We start from the raw sequence: 25,869 nt of genomic DNA on the forward strand, positions 1-25,869 counted from the left end.
TGATTCAGTCACGGTGCAAAGGTCACTTCAGGGGCACTGGCACTGTCACTGCGCATGGAGTTCCATTGATAATCCGGCCAGCCAATAGAGCATTCTCTTGCCCGCCGAAAAGTTCTCTACGAATGCAGCCGATCCCGAACATACGTCAGACCTGACATCGATCCGGAAGAGACCACACGCGCCAGTTGCTTTCAATTCTTTCGGATTGGGTCGGAGGCTATCTCGAGTGACTGGAAGCTGATAGGCCGGGCAAAACAATGGAATTATGTAGGTGAAAACGGTAGCGGATCTCAGAGCTTGGGACCTGATTTTATCAATACGGGTGATTCATAAAGTATGTACTAAAATTCAGCCATTTGTAATTGTGCAATTAAGATTTCTTTAGTTTTTTTAACGACTTGATTGTTTGATCTAAGTACGCTAGATTATTAAATGATTGTAAATAAAAACAGGATTGTTATATCTTTCCAAATTCATTGGTTCAATAATTAAGGCTTTTAAATGTAAAGAGTGCTCTTGAGATAAATTAACTTATGAGATATGTATAAAATATTTGGCATAAAAAATCTTTTTTTAATTTTATAGTTATTCAAACGATCAAGTTAGTTTATTTCCACAGAAATATACAATGTACACAAAAACAGGCATCTATAGATTACAAACAGGTTCGTTGTAAGTGTTAATTAGTACTTATTTCCCATAAATATATTCTTTTTGTGTTATTTATTGAAGGAAAAGTAATCTATTCTATTACTTTTTTTAAACGTATCAATTAATCCAAAGCGAGAAGCTGAAAGAATTACTCAGAAAAATAATTTCACCATTGCTGGAAACTAGAATTTTGACTTCTGATTGACTTTATCGCAAGACGCAGATACAATGATTTAAAATTTCAACATTTGTTAATATAGAAAGTAAATTTCTCTGATCCCACCGAAAATAATACGCACAAACAAAATGTGAGAGGAAATTTCTGCACTTTGTAGAGTTGTGTTAATTAAGTGACAACAGAGGAAGCCGTTGAGCCCCGACATTTGTTATCAGCCGGCTGGTGCAAGCTTCGCTCTGGCCGAATCACATAATAGAAGAACATACATTATACAAATTAATTGAGTGGAAAAAGCTTCCCAGACAGCCATGTACGTTCGTTTTCACTTAGTCCCGCCAGTGATGATGACAAATGCAATTTACCATACACATAATATAGTATAATGCTTGGGAGCTTATCAAGTAGCAGAGCAAGCAAAATACATTCGGCTGATAAGTAAGCAAAAAGTTGGCATAAACAACTCGCAATCAAACAAAGAAACGCTATAGCTAATACATATATATTCCGTAGGGTCTTCGGAGAAACGATCCACAATGGGATCGATAATGTTTACAGTTTACATTTTTAAGTATATTTTTCTTTGTTCGATTATTTGGCATTGGCAAAGCCCACACGATCGTTGCCCATGTCAAACTCTGTGTAGTATTTGCCGATGAAAACGTCGCCCAGGATCCACAGGGGACCATTTGGCGGGGGGATGTCGATGCCCATGAAGCCGGATAGGCAGATGGTCTTGCCCATCTGGGCCACGCGGAGAATATAGTCCTTGCCCTCCAGCTCAAAGGTCTTGCCGCCCAGCACGAACTTGATCACGGGGAGACTGGGGATCAGATCGCAGGAAACAACATACTGAAAGAGGGAAATATTGGATTATTAACTCTCCAGGGAATAGCTAAGATCTGGCCTACCTGTCCGCCAATAATGGGAGTGCCACCGATCTTCTGGTTAATGGAAGTAGCCTCCTCCATGGGAGCAGCAATCAGCGAGGTGCCGGTGTCGGCAATCACCTGGCAACCGCCCTTGCAGATCTCCAGATCGCCAATGGAGCCGGAATCCATCTTGATCTGCCAGTAGGCCTTGCGGGTCACAGGCAGATAGGTGAATTCACCGGTATAGTGATTGGGATCGGAGCCGCCGAAGATGATCTCACCACCCTCGGGCGAGGCGGGATCGCGGTTCAGGTAGAAGGAGAACACCGGAGCGGAGATCAAACCCTGTTCGTACAAGCCGTAGAACGGTGGCTTCACGTTGTCCACGGAGATGGAGCTGTAGCCCAGACCCAAAATGCCGTCGAACTTGGCGGCCACGAAGACCAGACCGGGCTCACTGAGCGCCTCGGCGAATGTCTGATTCTGGATGTCCAGGCCGGCAATGGAAACGGTGTCGGTGGACAGATATCCGGACAGGCTGCCCGATCCGTAGTGGATGGCGAACTCAGTGCCGTTCTTGGTGTAGGTCTTCGACTTGCTGGCATCGTACTTGTTGTGCATCAGGCAGGCGATGTTGGTCAGGTGGCACTTTTTGGAGGGCACCCACAGGTTCGAGGAGCCGGTGTCGAAGACCACCCGGAAGTTCTGCGGCGGCGAGCCGATGGCAATGGGTCCGTAGTACTGGGCGTCCATGTAGTTGGACAGCGGTTCCGGGACATCGCCACCGCCGTACTTAATGCGCAATTGCTGCAGCTCGGTGCCCACATCGGCGAAGTGGCGGCGGGCCGACTGGAATCTCTGCAGCGGCACACGCAGCAATCCGGGCTTCTGGTGGGCCACGGCCGCAGCCAGGAAGGCGACCAGCAGCAGGGCAACCTTCTGCATTTTGTTCTTAATGTTTTACTTTACTGACGGCTGGAACTGCAATGATCGCTGCAGTTAATTAAATATTGCGGGGCAGCGAAAATGATTCAGCACGCATAAGGTACTAAATTTGACCAGACGCGAGGCGACACTATGGACACTCGATAGTTCGCTTGGAACACTATGGAATTGTTTTGGATTTGGATTTTCTGTAACCTCTTCTTTTTATAATAATTTGCTTCCAAGGTTAGATTTTCATAAAAATGAGTTTATTAACTTCTTAACTTTTACACTTTTTCACATACATACATTTCTTTTTATATACATAAGTTTACTTTTTTATATGAAGTGTTTTAAAATGTTCCCAACTTTAATATCCTGGAATTAAATTTTTTGCTTGGTTTCCAAGGTTAATTTTTGATAAAACATTTTTTTAAAGTTCTTAGCCGTGTATTAATTTTTGTTCAACTTGACAGGAAAAATTGTTTCTGTTTAAGGTATTGTTCAAAACTGAGAACGAAATCCTTTGAATATAAAAAATAAATGTAGTTATGCCATTTGTGTATATTATTAGTATTGAATAATTAAAGCTTTTAACGCTTTTAAAAATAAACGTTTTTTTCAATGTAAAAAATAAAAATAAAGAAAAAATTTGTAGGTAACTGAAAAAATATTCCGTTCAAATTATTTCAAGCCTTAAAAATCTGAAGTTTTCCATTCAAGAAAAACTATTTTCTATCAAGATTATATAAGTAATAGAATAATTTAAATGAAAATAAATCTACTATTTCCTAAGATCACTCATTACCTTACAAAGTTTAGATTTCATATTGGCAAAGACCTCTACATCGTTACTTAGATCACTGACGTTTTCACGAAATGGAGCAAATCTGGCACGGTCCTCGAAATTCTGTTTGGCCTGTCGCAATCGTTGGTGAATCTCGCCCAGATCATGCATTTGGCTAATGGAAAGCTCGTGGTCAGTGGAAAGCAGAGCTGAAAACAAAACAGCAGACTCGTGACTAATTTTGCTGTTGTATCCGCCACAGGACTGACGCTCCAGTTCTTCGTTGTCTATAAGCACGATTTGGGATCTTCCTCCGGACTCACATTCCTGTAAAGGCAAAGGACACTTTATATGATATGGCGATCTATTATTACACACGTCTATAATTTCTGTGTATCTGGTATATAGTTATTATGATTTCAAGCATTTATTTACTTAAAAATGTAAGTATTAAACTTTTTTTATGAACATGGACATTTTAAGTTAAATGCTTTAAAGTTCTTACCTTTGATTTCTGGATATCGCCAGCTAGAAGGAAATCTTGTTGGGGCTGAAGTACGAATCTACTAGCCAAATCGCAGTCGGGAGTATACTGATAGCCATGACCAGCGCGTCGGAAGAATGGATGCAGATCCAAGAGCTTCAAGCGTTCCTTGACCGCCTGCGGTAGCTCGTAGGTGTCCAACTGGGGCAGAACGTCGGTCAGGAATATTTTACAGACTTCCTGGGCGGAGAGGTCTTGGAAAGCCTCGTTTGTCGTTGCCCATTCCCGCCAGGCGGAAGCGTCCTGAATGTAGAACATTCGGCAAGAAGACGCTGCGTATTCGATCAGCTCCTTGTGAATCGGCAATTCAGGGGCTCGCAGAAGAGTGGATCGGGCAGTGCGACCGATGTTAGCATTAAAGGTCGTTTCGCCCACTAAGTCGTCCATCTTCTTCAGTAGTTTACTCAATTTCCCAACGAATAAAAAGCTATGAAGCGTCGTTTGCATTTAACGCTTTTAGGACTGTATTTTTCGTTGATCGATAAATGCAGAATATCGTTTTTTCTCTTTTTAGTATTTTCGGTATTTTTATAAGTAACTCGGTAACAGACGCGTAAGTGATGGATGGGCATGCAATCACCCATTTTGAGTTGTTGTTTTTTGCGCGCCAAATAAAACAACATATTAAAATATTCTTCCATTGTTAGTTCGAATTACTAATACCTAACAATATATTTTCATAATAAAAGTCTGCTTTCAATAAACCATAATATAAATTAAATGTTTTTTTTTTTGTATTTTTTCCTTCCTTCTCTCGCACATAAACTTACCAGATTTCTTAGGGGCTTTGAATTGTATCTTACGGTTAAGAAATGCAAACTCGATGCTTCCCAAACAGAAACTTCCAATGATGTACATACTGGATGATCCATTTCCTTTAAAGTTGGGTATCTAAAGTGCGGCTACTTTCGTATTTAATTATCTGCTTACAACAGCTGATAGAGCTGCCACCCCGTCACGCAGTTATGTTTACACTTGCGACCTTTTGGCGCGAATCGTTTAAGATCGTGAGTTACACAGAATTTCTAGAACACCAATTAACATTTTTCCTCTTAAATAGGCCCATCCGCTTCACATAATGAAACGGACCAAAGTAACTAAGGCGGGTCCCTCCAAGAAGTCCGCCAAAAAGGAGGAGGACAGCTCTAAGAAAATGAACAAAAGTACACAGGAAAGCAGTGACGAGGCTTCTCCCTCGAAGGCTTCGCTGGCTTCCAAGCCGGATTACCAGAACTTCGAGCAGTTCCTCACACACCTGGACCACCAGCGAGTTTGCACGGCAGCAAGCATTCAAGAGTTCACTTTCCGGAAGAAAAGGGCGCGCGTCCTGTCCAAAACCGAAGATGTGGAGGAATCCAGCCAAGGAGGCGTCGTCTACTGGATGTCCCGCGATTGCCGCGTCCAGGACAACTGGGCCCTGCTATTCGCCCAGCGCTTGGCTCTCAAGTTAGAACTGCCCTTGTCGGTGGTCTTTTGTCTGGTTCCCAAATTCCTGAATGCCACCATACGACACTACAAATTTATGATCGAAGGCCTGCAGGAGGTGGAGCAGCAGTGCCGCTCTCTGGAGATACCCTTCCACCTGCTAATGGGTAGCGCAGCGGAGAAGCTGCCGGAATTCGTGAAATCCCAGGACGTAGGAGCCGTAGTCTGCGATTTTTGTCCGCTGCGCGTGCCGCGCCAATGGGTAGAGGATGTGGGCAAGGCGCTGCCCAAGTGTGTGCCGCTGGTGCAGGTGGATGCCCACAATGTGGTTCCCCTGTGGGTGGCCTCGGATAAGCAGGAGTACGCTGCCCGCACCATACGCAACAAGATCAACTCGAAGCTAGGGGAGTTTCTCACCGAATTTCCACCTGTAATAAGGCATCCCCATGGAACGGGCTGTAAGAAGGCGAAACCTGTGGACTGGTCAGCTGCCTACGATATGCTGCAGTGCGACATGGACGTGGACGAGGTTCAGTGGGCCAAGCCAGGCTACAAGGCGGCCTGTCAACAACTTTACGATTTCTGCACCCGTCGTTTGCGCAAATTTAATGACAAACGCAACGATCCCATGGCAGACGCCTTGTCCGGACTCTCCCCTTGGCTGCATTTTGGCCAGATCTCAGCACAGCGCTGCGCTCTAGAGGTGCAACGTTTTCGGGGACAACACAAGGCCTCGGCGGATGCCTTTTGTGAGGAGGCCATAGTGCGTCGGGAGCTGGCGGACAACTTCTGCTTCTACAACGAGCACTATGATAGCCTAAAGGGGCTGAGCTCGTGGGCATATCAGACACTAGATGCACACCGGAAGGATAAGAGGGATCCGTGCTATGGCCTAGAAGAACTGGAGAAGGTATGCTGCAGCAGCGCATTACCTAAGCTATGAAATTCATAAAGTTTAATCTTTCTAGTCCCTCACCTACGACGACCTCTGGAACTCGGCGCAGCTGCAGCTGGTGCGCGAGGGCAAGATGCACGGCTTTCTGCGCATGTACTGGGCCAAGAAGATTCTCGAGTGGACCGCCACCCCTGAGGAGGCGCTGGAATATGCGATCCTGCTAAACGACAAGTACAGCCTCGACGGACGCGATCCCAACGGCTATGTCGGCTGCATGTGGTCCATTGGGGGAGTCCACGACATGGGCTGGAAGGAGCGGGCCATCTTCGGCAAGGTGCGATATATGAACTACCAGGGGTGCAAGCGAAAGTTCGATGTTAACGCCTTCGTCATGCGATACGGTGGTAAGGTGCACAAGAAAAAATAAAACAAGTTTTCGTCTTTGCCTTTGTTTTGAATGCAAGCCAAGAGCATTTTTGTATTTAACCATAGATCCAAGGAGAGGCTTTATAAAATATGACAAAATTACAGCTAGCGGGGCAGAACTTAGTCCTTCTCGGCGATCTTGGTGAGGTGCTCCTCGATCTCCCGCTCGTCCAAAATGCGGAAAGTGGGATCAGTCTTGCTGACCACGCCGATCTCGATGCCGTTGGGCTTGAAGTCAATGGCCAGTACGCTGGACAAGCAAGTGATGGCCAGCTGGATGGCCTTCTCCTCGGACAAGTTGTTCTTATACTTCTTCTCCAGATAGCTGTTGGCCTCCAGGGTCTTGGCACCCACAGAGCAGGCCTTGAATCCGCTGAAGTAGCCAGCCGGATCTGTTTTGTAAACGCTGGGTCCGATCTCAGAGTCGTACGCGATTAGAACCATACTGCAGCCGAGCGGACGCATCTCGGCGTTCTGCGTGTAAACCTGGTTGATGTCGGCGATGCGCCGGCACAGAACATCCACGGGCATGTCGTATCCGTACTTGTAGCGGAAATTGGCGGCCTCGTATCTGGCCTTTTGCACCTGCGAGCGGGAATCAGCTGGGGGTAAAGAGAGAAACTATTAGAAGGATAATCTATGATAAATTTCCAGATGAGCATGAGTCCGCAAACATTTGGGTCCTATGATGTGTTTGATCTTAAAGTCTCTTAACTATTGGAAACTAATTCCCCAATATTACAAATGAAATCTAAGCTTCTTAAGCAAAATATTATATGTTCTGGATCTTTGATAGATTCTAGGGCGGCTTTAAAGTTCACATAATCCTCATCTAGTTCTTCAACCCTTTGGTTTATGAATCAAGCGATCCTAACATCAATGAGTTCATAAAAGGACATACTCGGTAACAATTTAAGAAAAAAGGACTGACTTATGCCGGGATCTACTAGGAATCAATCCATACCCATGCGTCCGGTCATGGCGCATCCAATGTCCTTGGTGATGCGGAACAGGTGGGTCACCGTCTCGGGCACGATGTTCTTCTCGGTTACCTTCTTCTGGGTGGCCACCACGGCACAGTCGCCGCTCTTCAGAGCCACCGTCGTGATGTTCTCCTGGGCGATGGCCTTGAAGGCATACTCTGGTGGAGATTCGGGAATGTTAGATCGGGGGCGTAGGAGCCGAGAGTACCAGGATACTCACCCACTTGGTAGAGGCGTCCCTCGGGCGAGAAGATCGTGATGTGTCTGTCAAAGCCGGCTGAACTTCCGCGAGACATGGTGCGTGTTTCTTGATTCGGAGGCTGCAAATGGTACTTTAAGCCGGTTAAAATGGAGTTAAGAGGACTGCTGGACGCAACACACCTTTCGAACAATAAGAATTTACAGATTTGTATATGGCAGGGAAAATGTCGCTTCAAATCGAACCTAGTGCAAAATTCAGATTGTCATTCTCAACCCGACAATGGGCCTAAAAAATACCAAAAAGCAGCGCTCGCTGGGATTTGTCGGTTATCGGCGATATCGAATATGGGGAAAAAATGAATGAAAAACGTCAGGTATAAAAAAGCTTAAATAGTATCCACCAAAATTTCCCAGTTGTGTTTACATTTTTTGTTAAATTTAAATAACTAATAAGCACTAAACAATAACAAATATGAAATATTTGAATAGAAGATTCTAATAACCAAAACATTATTTTATATTAAGATTAATAGATTATTTGGTTTCATATTTGACCATTCCCACATCGCGTTTCAGTACCAGAAGATGTAGCTAAATTCCAAGAAAGTCAGATCTGTCTTGGAAGTAGCCAAATAGCCAACACTACGTAGTACTCGACTTATCGCTAATCGATAACGACGCGGTGCCGTGCGTAAAAGCTGGCCCATCCCTAGCTGAATGTAACCAATTGGACGACTTCGAGGTAAATATTTATCAATAACATCGGAGTACGCTGCGTTTGCAAATTGATTGGGAGCCAAGTGCGGATCGCCGGCAGCGAAAATGCACGAGGACGATCTAAAGAGTCAGTTGACCATTGCGCGGAACGAGATCAACAATCTCAGGTGCGTTTGGGAGACTCAAGTTTTCGCAAAAGGATATGTGTCCTTTTGCGACTGGTAAAGTTCAAGTTCACACCGATTTTGCCTTGACCATGACGCAGGCAGCAAGTGCGGAACTTGCAGCATGTGCAGCGCAAGGACATCGAGACGATAACCCGCCTGCTGCAGGACTTCCGCTGCGAGGGCTGTGCGAGCAACAACAAGAGCACCAACGCCAAGGACAAGGTCGCCGGGGAGAAGCAGGAGCAGCAGCAGGCGCAGGAGCAGCAGCAGGCGCAGGAGCAGCAGCCGGGACAAGGTCAGGTGCGTTTGACCCTGCCACTCACACACAGAAAGACACATCAATCCAACCTCCCCACCCATCCCCAGAGCAATCATACCAATGGAGGAAAGGACAACGCCCACTTTCGGCCCATCGGGGTGATACGGACGGCTTTCCCGGAGAAGCGAGCCGTACCCCGGCAATCGGTTGTGGGTAGTCGCCTGCGCGGTCTCATCCAGTTGAACGATGGCGTCTTCACCAATCCGGAGCACTCGCTGGAGGGACTGGGCGACTTCTCGCATCTGTGGCTCATCTATCATTTCCACCGCAACAATGCCCATCCCAAGGCCAAGGTGGCGCCTCCCCGTCTAGGTGGCGAGCGGGTTGGTGTCTTCTCCACACGGTCGCCCCATCGGCCCTGCCCCATTGGTCTCTCATTGGTGGAAATAGAGAAGATCGAGAACGCCACCATCAGCTTCTTTGGCACGGACATGGTGGACGGAACTCCGGTGCTGGACATAAAGCCCTACATTCCATACTATGATGCGCCGTCTTTGAGCGTGGACTCAGGTACGTTGGGCGACGACAGACCGGAAAGCCAGCTAAAGTTCTTGCCCCGGACAGGACGCACCTCTGCCGGAACGCATGAGAACAGCCTGGACTTCTACGACTCTCGACAGGAGCCCGACGGAGAGGAGTCTGACCTAGAGCTGTACGGAGCAGCTGGTTACACTGGCAACGCGGGCATGGGTGCGGATGTCATGCCGCCGCCACCGAGCGCCGTGCGAGTGCCCAACTGGGTGGTGGCCAGCAATCGGCTAAGTGTCAATTTTAACGAACATGCCGAGGCCCAGCTCAAGGAGCTGCAGGTGGAGAAGCAGTGCATCGTGGACATTTTGGAGGCGGATCCGCGCTCCGTTTACTTGCGCACAAAATACGGCTCGCAAATATTCACCTTCCAGCTGCGGGAGGTCACGGTGACGTGCAAATTCGATGACAAGGCCGCCACGGTGACGGTGGTTCAGGTCCGGCGTAATGAGAACGTGCAGGTGACCGCCTTGGACGGTGATCTGCGCAGCGCCTAACTTACGGATTATTGCAATTGATATTTGTTAATTCACGACTTTTGTTTAGCTTAAGTATTTCGTGTTGAGGAGCTTTAACCTTTGGCGTTTCAATTTTGCTCTAGGATACAGGACATTCTGAAAAATATATATGAGGCTTGTTTCCCACGCAAAAACGAAGTGTTTTCTTACGAGTTTCTTAATGTGCATTTATTTTGTTTTGAAGTAATGAATTTTATGTTGTTTACTTTCAGTATAATGGGAGATTTAAGCTGGAAAGATTTTGTGAGCCAGGCTAAGCAGTTCCTTGAATTTGCACAGAAGTTGGGTGATGGTTGGATGCTGGTGGAAAAGGTATGTACCAAAATTCGATTTTTTTATATAATTTAATCATTTTTTTGATTTAGGACTTGGATGAACCCAACACCTTCCTAAAGTTCAGTCAAAAGATTAAGGATAAATCGGGGGCGTTGGTTAATGTGGAGTACCATGTAGTCTACAGTGTTTCCTATCAAGTTCCAATGATGTTTTTCCAGGGCCACAGATCAGGTACTTATAAAAACTTATGAACTTAGTTTTAATATAGAAACTAAAGATAATGTTCTTGCAGATGGAAGCCTTCTGGATTTGGAGGCTACTTGGAAACTCTTCATGCCGGAAACCAAAGCCAGCGAGCTCTACCAGATACTCACCCAAATGGACCATCCTGTGCTCTTTAGACCTTTCATGGCTCTGCATCCATGTCGCACCGCCGAGGTGCTCAAACAATTTGGACAGCCCAGCAGTAACCAGGTGCTAACTTTTATAAGTCTCTACGGACCCCATGTCAAGTTACACCTGCAAAATGCCTATGGCCTTGGCCAAGATTACACGTAATTTGGATTTATTGGTGGTTGTTTTAAACACTGGTTATAGGAGTATACATGTGTGAATAATATGGCGTATGTTCTATACAGCTTTACATTCCGTTCGCTATCTTAAACTGGTTTGACCTTAACATTGAATATGCTATATATTTGAGGCCATTACGGGGCCTATCTCTTCTAGTACTTGGCACAAGTGAAGATCCAGATTGTACAATATATATGCGGGCAAACTGTTATGGGATATACATGGTTATATAGCGACCACTCTACCACACTGAGGTGGCTAATCTAAGCGTGAAACAAGTGACTTTAGTAAACCTACGAAAGGAACCAAACTTTGTACACAGATTATAGCTCCGCTTAGGGCGTACATTCATCTACTTATGCATTAAAATATGGCTAACATAGTATATAGGTTGCAAGTTCCACTCGCTTTCTTCGTTTTTTCTCTGGTAATATCAACTAGTAGTTGCTTGTTTGATTATTTCATAGTGTCCCATATAGAGCTATGTATCTTCAGACGGCTATGTGCTTAGGTCTAGTTGTACTGTACACAAGCGTGGCCTAAGTTGAGCCGCTTTGCTTTGCATTTTACTAATTGTAAGTGGTTCATTTATAATTAATGTTAACTGGCTACTGTGTGGCATTAGCGGCACCCCGGCGCCGGCACAAAATCCTCCTGCTCCTGGCGAAACCGAGGCTTGGCGGGCTCGGGGAATCGCATTGAAAATGCTTATTTGCAAAATAAATCGATTTTTATGTATATTACGTTAGTTTGCTTTTGTAATCCGACAGAAAACACCTTCACGTACATTGATATAATATGCTTACTATTGAGAGGATGTCGTGCCAAGAGGTGAGGGAATTCAAGGGTGATAGGGATGCCCGGCACGAGGAGAACTCAATACAGACTGGAGAAATGGAGAAAGATCATGAAAATGGTTCTGTTCTCAAGCAAATTCTGTGTGGTTACATTATGTAAGAATCTAAAAGAGCTATTAATTTATCGAACTACTTAATGAAACTAATAATCTGAAGGACGCTTATTACTTTTCGAGTATTTCCAATTAATAAAAGGTGCACCTCCTGTATCTTCTAATAGTTCAAAATAAGTGCTCGTATAGTTCGTTATTATATTACTATTAGCTAAACACGTTCTGGGGATAATTCATTTGACAAACAAGATACTTATAAGTGATTTTAATTTACGAGATTTGCACTGTTTCCTGCTGTTTTAAAAATTTACAAATGGTTTCTAAAATGTTTTCTATTTAAAAGAACCGCATGAAATAAAATCGTGGTTTACCAATGCAAAATCCTAATGGAATGTGGGTTTTCGACTTGAAAATGTAATTTGGTGGGTAGTTTTGGCCCTCCCAATGTTAAATCCTTGCCGTACTTGCTATTTGTATTTATGCTGAATATGTTTTTGTGTTTCTTCTAAGAGTATTATTATTATTTCCGAGGACCTTATTGGCACTAAACATACATATATGACTATACGAAATATACACGTTTATAGTATTATTCAACATCCGATTTATGTCATCTCAATATATGTACTCATATATAAAATTTCGTTTAAAGCTGCACCATTTAGTTGACATTTGCATATCAAGTTACATATGTTTTCACTATGTACAATATAAAGTACTAAAAAAAAAGTAAAGTTCGTATACAGTGGCGAGTGTTGCTCAAATGCAATCTCTCGAGTCGGAAATCAATGATATGTTTCTTTTCTACATCTTTACATGGGTATATCTCTTCGATTCCAGCAACACCCACCACTGGCGATGACGGAATAAATTACTTAAGCCTAGGGCGTAAAATTCGCACTACAATGCTGTTAGCTTTGGTTTGTTCTTCTGGTTTTGGTTTGGTTGGTTGGTCTCATTTCAGTTGCATCTTTGGACAATTTTCGCTATGTTTATGGTTTTTAAAGTGTATTTTTCTCTAAATATCCTGTGGCACTGTACACCTGAAGCCCTCTAGTACTGGCATTGCTATATACAGCCTCCGCACTCGCATCCCATGGGAATGGTCTTGACTTCGTTCGGTTGTATATTTGGCTACTCTAACACTAAATATAAAGCTCTGTAACTCACTCGACATACATACATCCAAGAATACATGTAGCACATCTACACAGACATATCCTAGGGGAAAGCCTTAACCTAGGGTTAAACCAAATCGATGCGATCGCGGGTGGACTGGGGCTAAAGCTATTGTCGCTAGGCTATGTTATGGACGGTGGTGCTCCTGGTGACGATCCGAAAGTCATCGTCCAGCTCATCGGCGGACTCGGGGGCGTTCCTGCCCATGAAGTCGCTCGATGCGCTGCGCCTGAATCAGCTGCACAGCAGGTTGAAGAACCCGCGTCCCTTCTCCGAGCGCGGCGCCATCAGCATGGGCACCTGGTTCTTGTGGGTCACCTTGATCTGAAAGCAAGTATAAATTGTGTAAAAAAATTGTGGCTTAAAAATTAAATAAATCCATATCGCACCGTGCAGGGCATCTGCATCCACGGCTCGCCATCGATCTGCATGGGAAAGGTCTTCTTCGTCTTGATGATCACCTCGCTGCACTGGGCCAGGCGGCGTCCCGACGCCCGGAGCCCAGTCCTCACCTGTCCCATGTGCAGGCAGTTCTCCAGGCCAATCACCTCGATCAGGCGATCGCCAATATCTAATATATATATTTAATGGGTAATAATTGTGATTAATAATAATAAACAAAGCTTATATCGGAATAGTTATGGATTTTTTTTTAGTTTTCGTTAAAAAGTATAAAAACTTTATTTAACTATGATACCATTTTCTGTACTCTTTCTTGAAAACAATTATTGTAACAATACTTTATCTTAAATTATTTATTTAGTATCTAAAATAGTTTTTAAGAATTTAGGAATTTTTAAAAAACAAGTGATAAAATAATTGTTTTCTTATATAATTATACATCACACACAACATGGTGTTCAATTCAGAATAAACTACAGATTAGTAGACTTTAAGAAGTTGAACATAAACCATTAGTATGTCTAATTAGTGAAAAGTAAATCTATTTTTTCTGATATATCTGCCAGGACTATTAATTTTTTCTAATAAGTGAAAAGATATGCTTTTCCTTCTGACAAATCCTTAGTAATTTAGAAATATATTTTCTTAAGGCTTGGAGAGGTTTACGCACCCTGTATGGCCACCGACAGATCCACGGAGTTGAAGCTGGTGGCGGAGAACTCCTTGTCGCCCGCCCGGAGCTTCTTGCTCTTGCCGAAGGGCCCGGCGCTCTTGCGGATGCGCTTCTGGGACAGGTGCTCGCCCCACAGGTTGGAGCCGCCGTGGGTGTACGGGATGTTGAGCAGGGCCACGCCCTGCAGGTGGGGACCGTTGGCCAGGTCCAGGGCCACGCCATCGCACTGTAAATGGTAAATATGGAGCGAAGGTTACACGCTGCGTTGCATCCAGCATTCGTTAATAAATCACCGATAACAGGTGACCTCATACCCTCCCCCCGTTTTCCAATACCAAGCCCAAACGAACCCCCAACCACTCACCACAATCTCGATGCTCTCGTGGAGATTCTTGCAGGATGCCGCAAATGTCTCGGATGTGGCGTACTCGAAGTACCAGAGCTTGTTCTTCATGCGGCTGTTGAATTTGTGCGGATTCTTCTCCCGCTCCAAGTGAAACTTGACGCAGATGGCCGCGTCCTGGGGAAATAAAATGAAAGCGTTGTGTGGGCTGGGATGAGAGCAAGGCCAATCAAAAGGTCATCGGCGGAGCGGGCCATTCAGGGTCACGTTCGGATTGCACTCGACTGCGATTGCCATTGCCGTTGCCCATTCAGACTTTCCGAGAAATCTCAATTAGATTGACACCCCGGCTGCCATGGCAATGCAATCGGAGTGGCTTGGCCCAGCCGCAGGAATGCTAATTAATGTTGTGGCCGAGCGTTGGATAAGTTGTCTAATTTATATTAACAATCGACAGGTGAGAACAAAGCTCCTTATCGCGGCTAGTTGCAGTAATCGAAAAGTTGGCGGAACTTCCAGGGGAGGAGGATTTATCAAGAAGTTTAAGTCTCTGCAGTTGCGAGTGAGGTGTTAATCCACATGCACAGTAGCGGACAAAAAATTAAATCCCCATTAGATTTTTAAATTAATATTATATATATAAATTCAAAAATATTACAACGTTTTTTAAAAAGCATTACGCTTGAAATAAAGCCATTTATTTGTCTTGCTCTTTTACTTTCTAGTGAAAATTTTTGACGAGAAAGAAGTAGAAGATTGCAATTTTCACTTTCAATCTAACATTATTCAGTGTTAAAAATGTAAATATACCAGTGATTATCAAGTTGATCTTGAGACTTTTCTTTCTTAATAAGTTTAGATTAAAGAGGCCACCAAAGAAAGGCTTGTTTTTTTGAAAACCTATTAAATGGTAGTGCTATTTTCGGTAGCACATGTGTACTGGGTGGGCTCACGTGCTGAATGCGCCCTTCCTGTGGCAAAGTGTTTGCTTTACAGAGCCCCGGGCACCTGGAAACAGCCAACTGGCGACTCCATTCCACGGAAGTCGGACGTGCGGAGGAGGTCCCTTATCGGGCGGACGGCTGCGTTTTAATTTCTTATGCGGATATTCGGTTGCGTGCCCGCCCCGTGGGCCCACGTTGCTCATACCACACGTTGCACTTGCTGCCAAGCGCATTTGTTATGCATGTCGCTGGGCCCACGTCCTTTGAGCGCCGCACGAAGGGCACGTGGACTTTCAGGGCAGGACTTTCAATTACGGCCTGTTGGCTGGAACAGCAAATAAGATTTATTACCGCTCGACGTCAAATTGAATTGTCAACATGAGCGAACGCCTGCCAGAGCTTAAAATCGAAAAATCGACGAAAAACTTTTTAATTAGCTACAGCCGCCTCCCGTTTTCCCCCTTCCTGTTGTCAAGTTATGCACGGCCTGTGCGGTAAACTAATTTAGTGACAGAGCCCAGCTTATTAGCATGCCTCGACCGCACGATACTCATTAGTCGACGGAGGCGGAGGAGGAGGAGGTTGATGTGGGGGGAGGCGACACCAGCTGACAGCTTGTTTGCATTGTGGAAAGTTTGCCCATGGCGCCCGAAAGCCACTTTGCCCAGGGAGGGCTCTGAAAAGGGGGCTGGGAGGTGAGAGGTTAATGAAATAATTTGTATACCCAAACTGGCACACAAAATCCGAGCTGCTTTGGATAAGGCGATATTTCGTTGGGGCCACGGGGCGTATGAGCCACTCAGGTACAAAGCCCTGCCATAAAATGCACATTCAGCCCGCTATCTCCTTTCCCCGGCACATAAAACTTAAGCCAAAGTCAAAGTCGAAGCTCAGACAATTACACATCAACTCCATAAAAGCCTTCAGTGGTGACAGGTTTTTAAGGAAAAAGTATCTTTGAAGTACATTATAAGTTAAGGATTAACATTTTATCCTAATCAGTAAAATGGAAGTATATATATAAAAGCTCAAAAGTATAGTGAAAAACATTTATGATGCAATCGCTTGAACTTATTGGCTAAGTATTTTCATAATGATATAAGTTTTACATCAAATTAGAAGTCTGCATTTAATATTGAATGATTTTATTTTATTTATGTTGACTGCTAAAATACCCATTTGTATACAACACCCATGATTTTATAGCTCTTCAGCAAACAGTAAATATCTTGGCAAGCCAAACCAAGTTATAAAATTAAAAGAAAACGCCCCGCTCCTGTTTCCCCATACAAACTTGTACCGAAAGCCCGGTTTAATGGCTAAATGCTGAACTCCACTCCCAAAACTGGCTGAAACTCGCAGCTTTATCATCGTCGCACAAGTTGGCGCTCAACGTCAATTGTTTGACGTTAAACCCAAGTGTCAGCGTGAAATACTTTTCATGCTGTATTACTCGGGGAGGAGTATCTGCGCCTCCTTCCCTCTGCCTCGCCCCCAGGATGCGAGGGCGGATGCGGATGCTGGCTCCCAAGGAGCTGCGCCACTTGAGCCGGTGGAGCACTCCCCCACAGACCAGACACATGTTCGTGTACATGAGTGTTAAATGGATTTCGTGATGGGCCCAGGACAAAGAACTCTCGGTGTGAAATGTGTCCGACAAGTGAAATCCCAGCAGCAGGAGCGGCCGTAACATCATCGCCGTCAGTTTGCCTGTAGCCGCCTACTGTTTAAACAGACGCACATCAAGTCATAAATAAACTAACACGCACCGAAGCACACATAGATAGAGGCGAGCCCGACCCCAAGCCCCGAAACCCAAAACGGTCATGGAGCACACATTTTTATTTCGGTTTTGGTGCGGATTTTGGGGGATCTGGTGTGCAATTGCCGGGGATCTGCGGCAGGAGCATTAGGCTGATTTCAGTGGCGCAGGGGAGCGCAAACTGTTTGCACAAAAAGGATTTCGGCTTTAGCCGCCACTTGACAAATGGCGTGACCTTACGCAGGGCCAACACCCACGCAACCGCCCACCCTGCCTGCTTATACACGGCAATTTCCCTGAAAACTAATAGTTATACAATAAAACTTATATGTTATATATTTTATATAACAGTATCAGTTTTGTTTTGTAACCACATTAATTGTTGTTGTTGTCCCTTAAGTTCCAGATTCGGATTATGCTCGGTGAAGCTACGCTATAGTTAGGAGTTTTAGTTTATCAGTATCATAAGTTGGTTGAAATATAAAAAATTATAGGGTGTTAACTTTGGATTTGTTTAAAAAAAAATAGTTACCCAACCTTAAAATCAATGATAAAGTATATAAAGGATTACATTTAAAGAAACGTAGTGATTTACATTTTTAAGAAGGCATATTTTTTTATTTAAAGAAAAAGTAATCCAAGCAACTTTAATCAATATTTTGTATAAAAGGTATTAGATAATGCTAACAGATAAGTAAAAGATATAAAAGTTTTGAGCTTGAAAAGTCCCAAATTAAAAACATTGTTTTTAAAAAAAGATATAACAAACCAAAAAACAATTTACAGGTCACCAAAACCAATAGTCACTTTACCTTTAAGTAAGTTAAAAAAAAATAAAAACCAATTCATAAAAAATATCTGACATTTTCTTTAAATTACATAGAATGAACCCTTGATTCCTTTATTTTCCCGTGTACCCACACTCTGCCACAAACATAAACACAAACAGAGGGCAGGACATCGGCTGGCTGGTATTTGTACCGCATTTCCTTTTTATTTGGCCTTCATTTCATTTCATTTCTGCGGCCAGCCCGGTGCTGTAAAGTTGTCACTTAACTTTTCTTTATGGCCCTCTTAAATCCCGGCCTGATAAACGGAGTGCAGGCCGCTAAAAGTGCGAGTATCTGTGATTTTGTTGCCTTTTCCCGTAACCTCCCAGCCATTTTCATATCTCACATCATACTAAATTATTCAAAAGCCCCTACGAAAGTGTGCAAAGTTGTATCCTTCCTTCTATTTATTGGCCAGAGAGTGTGTGTGTAGGTTGTGGGTAAAAATATATATGTGCCCTGTGTGTTGGTCCCTGGGACGCAATCTGTTTCTTTTGCCTGACTTTGCGGTGTTTGGCGTCGCCTTGAGCAGTTACTAATTTAACACTTGCTGGAAATTATAATGAGGCAAGTTTCGTCCACAGCCTGGGCATTCATTAATTTAAACGTTCTCGGCCATTTGGGTGCTAATCCGTGAATCCTGCAGTCGGACACCGGAGCATTGAAGTGCCGGAAAAGTGTTGCCTAACTTTGGGGGCCAGCTTGATTGGATTGGCAGCCATTTGGCCTCGAAAGCCGGCAAAAAGTGCTGGTAAACAGTGCAAATTGCACCTGCCGCCGCCCCTCACCTGGCAATCGAATGCAATGCAGCATCAATGATGCAAATGCACAACTGATGATTGTGTGCTTAACTCCTGCCACCTCGTTTGCATACTCCCGAGAGCCGAGATCCCAGGCGCAAACTGCAAAAGTATCTGTAGCTATAGCTGTATCTGCATCTGCATCTGTATCTGTAGCTGAAGGCCTGCACCGCATCTGTATCTGCACTTGAGCCTGGGGCGTGTGGCATTCGACTTTTGTGGCAATCAGCCACTTTGCATGCAAAATGTGTTGCAACGCGGCAGAGTCTTTGACTAATCGCCGGCACGATTCGCTTTTCAGTCTTTTCCCGGGGTTACGGATACCGAAAACGTTCTGAATTCTTTATCGAAACCCCATTGTTTGAGCTCAGCCCCCTGCCTCGTTATGAATGTATCCATTTGAAGGCGATTTCTAGGGAAATTTGCATCTGAAAGGTTATTCATTTGCAGGTGTCTGTGGATTTTGGCTGGAATTTCGCCTGGCAAGCCGGAAATATGCGGTCTCCTGTCCACAACGCTGAATAAATGATTAAGTCGGTTTTGATGAATTATTAAGCAGCCCCCAGTGGCTTGGCTAAACACACTGTTTGCCTTAAAGGACTATTAGGCGACGAGATTCGGAGACACTTAAGATTGCTGACTTTTATGTCATTGTAAGTTCAGTTATAGCTCATATAACGTAGTTTAAATCTTCTTAAGATCCTTGATAACTACCTTCTGCTATGTATGAAATTACAACAACTTTTTGGTTGAATTATATCATTCAATGTATATGCCGCCATCAAGCTTACTTCATTAAGGACAAATAATACTATGAGCCCGTACAAAGTCCCTAAATCCTAACGCAATTTCTCAAATTTCCAATTAAGAATTCTGTTTTGATTACTTGTACACCTACACAAAGCCCAATTTTCCGGCAATCACTTCAAGACAAAGGCCAAGGACTTGTGACGCGATTTCCTTAGATAATCAAATTAAGCCTGGCGAGCGGACTTGTCAAATGCAAATCCCATGTCAACAGCCACGACAGCTCGTCCTCACTAATTATGAAAATTGTGCTCCGGATGCTTACGTTCTGGGGCGGATGTGGCCACTGCTGATGACACAAACATGGGCCCGGGCCTGGGCGTGGGCGTGGGCATGGGCCTGGTATTAGGATTGAAGCTACGACAGCATGGAGGACACGAGCAGCAGTGGGAATCGGAGTGGAAATGGCATGGCAACCGGCGGCTTAACGCATCACATGTGATGGAGTGGAACTGGATGCGGACACGTCGGCATTACTCGATGCAACGAATCGGACTCGCAATCCAGGGACCGGCAAACAAGGATTGCATTCTAAGCATGACAGCACTTAAAAAAATGTTTGTTTAATTAAGTAGGATTTCTTATCAATTAAAAAAATATGTACCAAATATATATCAATTGATATTTAAATTTGGTAAACGTTTTATTTTCCTAATTTTAGAAAAACTGCACTTTCGATGTGTGTGACGACTTCCAAATAAACTAATTTAAGGTCGTTTTCTCAAGCGCTCGTTAACAGTTTTCTGACAGATAAAATGCCGCTTGAAGAGCCTTTAACTGAGAGTTAACTACGTAACTCATAGCCCTATTTTATGGTAATATAACCAACAGGGGTCACTTTAACTGACAAATTTGAAAAAAGGACTTACGTTGTAAAATCAGACAAGGTGGTGTTAATTTTAAATCTTTTAAAGGAACTGAATGGCTATTTTAATAAAATAAATAATTAATTAAAAATTAAACCCCTCGGAATAGTTTGTCTGTTTGTTTTTCTTTCAGTGCCTGCACTGAGGCGTACTCACCACGCCGACGGAGAAATAATTGTTGATAATGTTGTAGGGCACCGTGCAGTCCTTGTCAGATTGCACTTTGATGGGCTTCTGTTGCTGCTCGAACTGGAGATGTTGCTGCTGTTGGTGTTGCTGCTGTGCCGGCACACTCGACGTGGCATTTGGTGTTGTGGGTGTGGGCGTAATTGGTGTTACTGGGATGCTGTTGTTGTTGCTGTTGCTGCCATCGCCATCGCCATCGCCATCGTCCTCATGGTCGGACAAATCCAATGACAATGTAATTTGCTGTTTAAGGATGTTGTTTTGCTTATTGCGCTGGCCATTATTATCGCTTTGATTATTCCCAGCTGTTGCTGCTGTTGCCGCTTCCCCAGCAGCAATCGATCCTTGTTGCTGCTGCTGTTGCTGCTGTTGGTGCTGCTGTTGCATTTGCTGTTTGTGCTGCAGCAGCAGCGTCTCAAGTGATTGCTTTTCCGTTCCACCGGATCTGCTGGTCGCGGCCCCCGCTTCCGTTTCCGCCTCCGCCTCCGCCTGCTGGTTGCCGCCGTTGCAGGGACTGCCGCTGGCACTCGTGTTGCTGCTGCTGCTGCTCAGCGCGGTCCGCAGGGTCTTCTGCAGGCACTGCGTCTCGAATGTGGACATCGAAATGCTCTTGGTGGTGGTCGTACGCGTCGTTCTGCCAATGGTGGCCGTTTCCGTTTCCGTCTCCACTTCCATTTCCGTTTCCGTTTCGCTGGCCATCATAATCGATGTGCTGGAGGCCGCCGTTGTGGTTACCACTTTGCTCTGCCGCTGGATTTCCTCGAAGCGTTCCATCAGCGATTTGTCGACCACAACACTTTGCGACAGCTCAATCACCTTCTGCATGTTCGAGTGCAGCGTCACCTGCGGCGGGGAAAATGGGAAATGGGAAAAATAGGTAAAACTTCGGTTAACAATTGCCAGTTGGAAGGTGGTAGTTTTGCGGATTGCAGGCTGGCAGCGTCAGCATCACGCCTTCCAACCAGCAAAATTAGTTTGTGTAATCGTTTCTCATCCTCCCACCTCCGCCTCCCAGGAGAAATACATGGGGATGCGTGGTAAGCGCTTTGTGGCCAATAATTGGATTTTCCAACTGGCAGGCCCGGGCCACGCCCACCCAAGCCTCCTCGGAGCGGTTATGGCCAACGTTAAGCAAGCCAATTCGATTCGATGCGTTGGGAGACGTAAGTATACCTAAGCTCGTGCTGGACCAGTGATAGAGTAATAAATAAAACCCAAGTTGCCATAAATATTGCACTTTAAGAACTTTCTGTCTCTAACAAAGCAAATTTAACGATTCATTCATTCCAAGTTAGTTATCTTAAAATATTCTAAGTAAGGACTCAAAAAAACCTATAGTTAATTATAAAAAGTAAACAAGGATTTCTAGGGCCATACAATTTCAACTGTCTTGATGTTTTTGAAAAAGTGTATCTTTATCTTCTACGTTGCATTATTTTTTTGAAATAAATAAATTAGCATTTATACTATCTATAAACATTAAATTTAAGTAACATACCTTTGGTCGCAGTTCATCACTGTGCGGTGTGTTGGTCACCTCGATGCTCCAGCGGTCCAGCATCACGGTGGAGGCTCTTCGGAACTTATCCATAAGTTTTGGGATGTTTTCGCCTTCATAACCACCGCCCCATCGGAGGCACCTCGCCAAGTCGTTGCCCGTTCCCAGCGGAATTACTCCAATGGCCGGCTGACTGGCCAACTCTATGGAATCTGGGGGAAGATGAGGCAAACTTTTGTCAATCTATCATTTAAAAAATAACCTTAAAAATATAATTGATTTTTTAGTTGATTTTAACAGGAAAATAAAATAAAAATGTACAAAGAAATTGATATAAGTTTTATTAATACTTCATACTATTAATTAAATTTATAAGAATTGTAGCTTATAAAAAATCATTTCTATCAAAAGTTGGAAGCCATAACTTTCGTTTTTGACATTTTAAGAATGGGAATGGAATAATGGTGGGATGAATGTTTTTGAGATGCAAGAAATAAAGGCCTTTTCAATAATATTTATAGAGGTTTAAAACACTCAACTTCAAAGAAGGCATTTATATATATTATTAATTAATTCAATATATTTTTGCTATAAGAAGGTATTTTATCCTAACACTTACCCATGGCCTCCAGAACCCAGCCGACGGTGCCGTCGCCGCCACAGCAGATGACCCTGAAGCGCGGCAGGTCCTTGAAGAGCGTGAGTCCTGGCAACGAGAGCGGAAATCAATCACCGTGCTTGAACGGCCATCACTCACACACACACACCCTCCGTGGGCCCGCCCTTGGACAGGTCGTACACCTGGCGCGGATTGAGCATGTACTGGAACTTCCGCAGGATGCGATCCCCCTGGCGACCGCCGCTCTTCGGATTGACGAACACCAGCAGCGGGCAGCTCAGCTCGTCCGGCGGCGTGATTTGGAAGTGCGTGGCCTGGTGGTGATGCATTTGGGATTTCTGGTTACGAATTCGGCAAGAATCATGGAAATGGATGGGCAGGGGCACAAAGCGGGCAGCAGTTCCAATTGTTGGGGTTTTTTGTATAATTTTGTTAGCGGAAATTCAATTTTGAAATGGGGTTGGGTTAGTTGGCCAATTCGATAGCAGCAGGGTGTTGTTGTCGGTTTTAAGGATTTTAAAAGTAACTTAGAAAGTGGTAATATAAATTTGCAAAACAAAAATAATTAAAAACTTAAAACAAAAATGTAATTGTTCTTAAATGCACTGGTTATTGGCCTTTAAAAATCAGATTTGTAAGTAATATTTCATTACTTTTATATAATAATAAAACTTAAAAGAACGTGATAGAATCGCTGTAAAAATAAAGATTATTATATTACCTATCATTTAAATAATTTCCTAATTAATCAAAGAATAAATAAGGAGAAATAATTTGCTGTTGTTGTACGTTTAAATTTAATTTTAATAAATGTTATTTTATTACTGAATAAACTCATTTTAAATTTAATTATAATTATAATAATAAATGTTAAATTATCCTCTAAAATATCTATTTCGCATTTATATACCATAATACATTTATTTAATCAACTAATAGCATATTTAATAATTGAATGGGACAGGTTAAAGGAAATACTAGCTTTACATTTTCGGTGCCTTACCTTATTGGCCTGGTTGACGGAGCGCTGGCGATCCAGGACAGCGGGGCAGATGGCCGTGGGCGGGACAATCAGCTCGGAGTACTCCCCCAGAGTGCACTCCTTCTTCACCGACGAGGCGCAGCGGTTGTGGAGCTGTCGAGGTGGTGAGATGGGAAAACGAATCCGAATTAAATTAGTCAGAGCGGCGGGTAAAATGGAAATTCAGCGCAGGATAGCGCGGTCTAATAGGAATTTTACGCTCTTAAATTCAATTTCCACTTCATTGCTGGCCAAAAGCCACTTATGACCAAAGTGGAGATGGAGGCGACTCTCAGGCCTTCATTTCGCCCTAATGAATCCGATTAAAAGTTTTTTAGCGCCGACTACTCGCGGTGCAGAAAAAATGGTTAATTTTGGTCTAAATGAGATTTGGCGCGGATTTTCATTTAAATACTAATTTGGGTGAAGTGTTTTCTTGCCGCTTTTCTGGCTAATGGCCGCGTGGCTTCCTTTTTTGCGTATTTTTTTTCACAGCTGCCGCCCTCGAAATTGATTCGGAGTAGGCCATTCACTGATGACCAGGCTCCTCAGTTTTTGCTTTTAATTAAATAAATGGCTGGGAAGTCAGAAAAAAAGAATATTGGCTGTGACAACAAAAAAAACCTTTTCGACTCCTTTTTTAAATAAGTTTTTAGATTGTAAATTGTTGATAAAAACTATATATTGAATTATATATATATATTTGTGTATATATATTGTTTATAAATAAATATTTTATATTTTTGTATTAAAAAATATGTATTACAATCATTCAGAATTTTTTTTATAAGGGTCAAATATGCATCAAAAAACAATTCTGAGTTTTTGTTGTATAAAGTGTTTTAATTTAATTCATTCATTAAGATATGAATGGGAAGGGAAATATGAAAGTAAGTGATTTAATTTATTAATATAATTTTTAAATTATTTGTAATTTTTAATAAAAAATAGACTCGAAAAAAGGTAATTTTTTCGTTTTAAATTTAAATAATGACAGGTGTATAAGAGAAGATGATGGCCGAAGAAGCAAAGTGTGTTCAAATACTGCTTTAAAATTTGTCCGTTCACTTTGGATAGACATTTATACTTTTCCTTGGGAAACACCATTAGGTGAAGCAGTCTTGGGGTGAGGAATTTCCTGCCGCAGGACAGAACGACAGCCACGTTCCCATCTTATCGAGGGCAAAACTTTGAGCTCACACAGATACACACATCCACTCAAAATGCAAAGTTATTGACTGTCAAAAGCGCTGGCAACGTTTGGCTTACAAAGTATTTGCCGATGCAGCAGCATCCGAATCCGAATCCGTATCGCAGGACCAAGTTTCCCGACCTCCGCTCCCGCCGGCGGCGGCTCTCGGGCAACAACGAGTTCGGCATTATCTCCGCTGCACTTGTCAAAGACACAGGACACAAAAGTTGGTGGCATGCAACGGCGACGGCAGCAGCGCAATTTGCTCGGGACGTGACAATTTGCCAGCCATAACGAAGTTGCCGGCTCATGTGTGCCCCGGATCGCGTCCGGGCCTGGGAATTTCGGGGGGAACTATTGGAGCTGTTAGCTGGTAGCTGGTAACTGGATGTGTTGGGGCTTCTGCCCGGCTGCGAATCACAGCTGCCGACAAAACTGCAGCCGGAGTGCTGGGCCAAAGGCTGCCTTGTTTTTCCGAATAATTGGAATTTTTGTTTCGAAACAATGCCGGCAATCCAGCTGGCGAAACAGATCTGATTGGGTCTTGTCACCGATTTGGTTCTAGCTCGATTAACTTGCGTTTCACAATCAGTCATTGCGACAGTAACCAAAGCCTAGAACAAACGTTGACGAATCTAGGAGTACTCAGGAATTTCCTAATTTATTGTTGAGGTTAAAGTTTATAAAAAGATAAATTGTTCGGAAATAAGAGCTCCAGTTTTTGGGAGATTAAGAGCTATCTAGAAATTTATTTGTGTTTTTTATAGCTCTCAAAAAATCGATTATAAAAAATGATTATAGAACTTTCCACCGATTTTTCCAGTTCCGAAATTTTGAGCGAATAACCTTCACCTCT

The 25,869-nt window shown here is 43.6% G+C and overlaps 7 protein-coding genes across 13 annotated transcripts in view; 3 read left to right on the plus strand and 4 right to left on the minus strand.

Moving 5' to 3' along the window:
* Positions 1–1,312: 1,312 nt before the first annotated feature.
* On the minus strand, positions 1,313–2,725 carry LOC108036646 (lysosomal aspartic protease). The gene is made up of 2 exons (XM_017112922.3): positions 1,738–2,725; positions 1,313–1,678 (listed from the first exon to the last, which is right to left on the minus strand). Exons 1-2 carry the CDS (start codon positions 2,641–2,643, stop codon positions 1,418–1,420), a joined length of 1,167 nt encoding a protein of 388 aa, XP_016968411.1. The 5' UTR covers positions 2,644–2,725; the 3' UTR covers positions 1,313–1,417.
* Positions 2,726–3,406: 681 nt separating this feature from the next.
* Positions 3,407–4,388, minus strand: LOC108036312 (uncharacterized). Its single transcript, XM_017112322.3, has 2 exons — positions 3,915–4,388; positions 3,407–3,736 (listed from the first exon to the last, which is right to left on the minus strand). Exons 1-2 carry the CDS (start codon positions 4,338–4,340, stop codon positions 3,407–3,409), a joined length of 756 nt encoding a protein of 251 aa, XP_016967811.1. The 5' UTR covers positions 4,341–4,388.
* Positions 4,389–4,894: 506 nt separating this feature from the next.
* Positions 4,895–6,736, plus strand: LOC108036626 (deoxyribodipyrimidine photo-lyase). Its single transcript, XM_017112898.3, has 3 exons — positions 4,895–4,960; positions 5,014–6,288; positions 6,347–6,736. The coding sequence occupies exons 1-3, from the start codon at positions 4,919–4,921 to the stop codon at positions 6,698–6,700; spliced, it is 1,671 nt and encodes a 556-aa protein (XP_016968387.1). The 5' UTR covers positions 4,895–4,918; the 3' UTR covers positions 6,701–6,736.
* LOC108036628 (proteasome subunit alpha type-6) lies at positions 6,707–8,228 on the minus strand. Of its 2 annotated transcripts, none has more exons than XM_017112899.3 (4): positions 8,064–8,228; positions 7,903–8,002; positions 7,664–7,840; positions 6,707–7,301 (listed from the first exon to the last, which is right to left on the minus strand). In XM_017112899.3, the coding sequence occupies exons 2-4, from the start codon at positions 7,976–7,978 to the stop codon at positions 6,820–6,822; spliced, it is 735 nt and encodes a 244-aa protein (XP_016968388.1). In that variant the 5' UTR covers positions 7,979–8,002; positions 8,064–8,228; the 3' UTR covers positions 6,707–6,819. The 2 variants fall into 2 exon arrangements, with proteins under 2 accessions (XP_016968388.1, XP_050743602.1); XM_050887645.1 differs by having other exon boundaries at positions 7,903–8,014; positions 8,064–8,174.
* A 323-nt stretch (positions 8,229–8,551) lies between these two features.
* Positions 8,552–11,051, plus strand: LOC108036394 (ubiquitin-like-conjugating enzyme ATG10). The gene is made up of 4 exons (XM_017112506.3): positions 8,552–8,625; positions 10,345–10,444; positions 10,498–10,639; positions 10,701–11,051. The coding sequence occupies exons 2-4, from the start codon at positions 10,349–10,351 to the stop codon at positions 10,964–10,966; spliced, it is 504 nt and encodes a 167-aa protein (XP_016967995.1). The 5' UTR covers positions 8,552–8,625; positions 10,345–10,348; the 3' UTR covers positions 10,967–11,051.
* On the plus strand, positions 8,619–10,266 carry LOC108036395 (tRNA (adenine(37)-N6)-methyltransferase). 2 transcript variants are annotated; one of them, XM_017112509.3, is made up of 4 exons: positions 8,619–8,767; positions 8,866–9,067; positions 9,134–9,596; positions 9,651–10,266. In XM_017112509.3, exons 1-4 carry the CDS (start codon positions 8,706–8,708, stop codon positions 10,109–10,111), a joined length of 1,188 nt encoding a protein of 395 aa, XP_016967998.1. In that variant the 5' UTR covers positions 8,619–8,705; the 3' UTR covers positions 10,112–10,266. The 2 variants fall into 2 exon arrangements, with proteins under 2 accessions (XP_016967998.1, XP_016967996.1); XM_017112507.3 differs by having other exon boundaries at positions 9,134–10,266.
* Positions 11,052–13,004: 1,953 nt separating the features above from the next.
* LOC108036393 (diacylglycerol kinase 1) overlaps positions 13,005–25,869 on the minus strand; it is a 47,237-nt gene continuing 34,372 nt past the window's right edge. For 2 of the 5 annotated variants that reach the window (XM_017112502.3, XM_050887168.1), the window contains 9 exons: positions 23,804–23,935; positions 22,949–23,138; positions 22,801–22,887; positions 22,182–22,393; positions 20,654–21,526; positions 14,510–14,665; positions 14,143–14,371; positions 13,460–13,641; positions 13,005–13,394 (listed from right to left, as the gene is read on the minus strand). In XM_017112502.3, coding sequence (XP_016967991.1) covers positions 13,305–13,394; positions 13,460–13,641; positions 14,143–14,371; positions 14,510–14,665; positions 20,654–21,526; positions 22,182–22,393; positions 22,801–22,887; positions 22,949–23,138; positions 23,804–23,935 — 2,151 coding nt within the window. In that variant the 3' untranslated portion in view covers positions 13,005–13,304. Of the gene's footprint in view, positions 13,395–13,459; positions 13,642–14,142; positions 14,372–14,509; positions 14,666–20,653; positions 21,527–22,181; positions 22,394–22,800; positions 22,888–22,948; positions 23,139–23,803; positions 23,936–25,090; positions 25,485–25,869 lie in introns of those variants that run through there. The other 3 variants (XM_017112505.3, XM_017112504.3, XM_017112503.3) reach the window with 3 other exon arrangements.

The sequence above is a fragment of the Drosophila biarmipes genome, chromosome 2R (assembly GCF_025231255.1).
Source record: "Drosophila biarmipes strain raj3 chromosome 2R, RU_DBia_V1.1, whole genome shotgun sequence".
NCBI lineage: Eukaryota > Metazoa > Arthropoda > Insecta > Diptera > Drosophilidae > Drosophila > Drosophila biarmipes.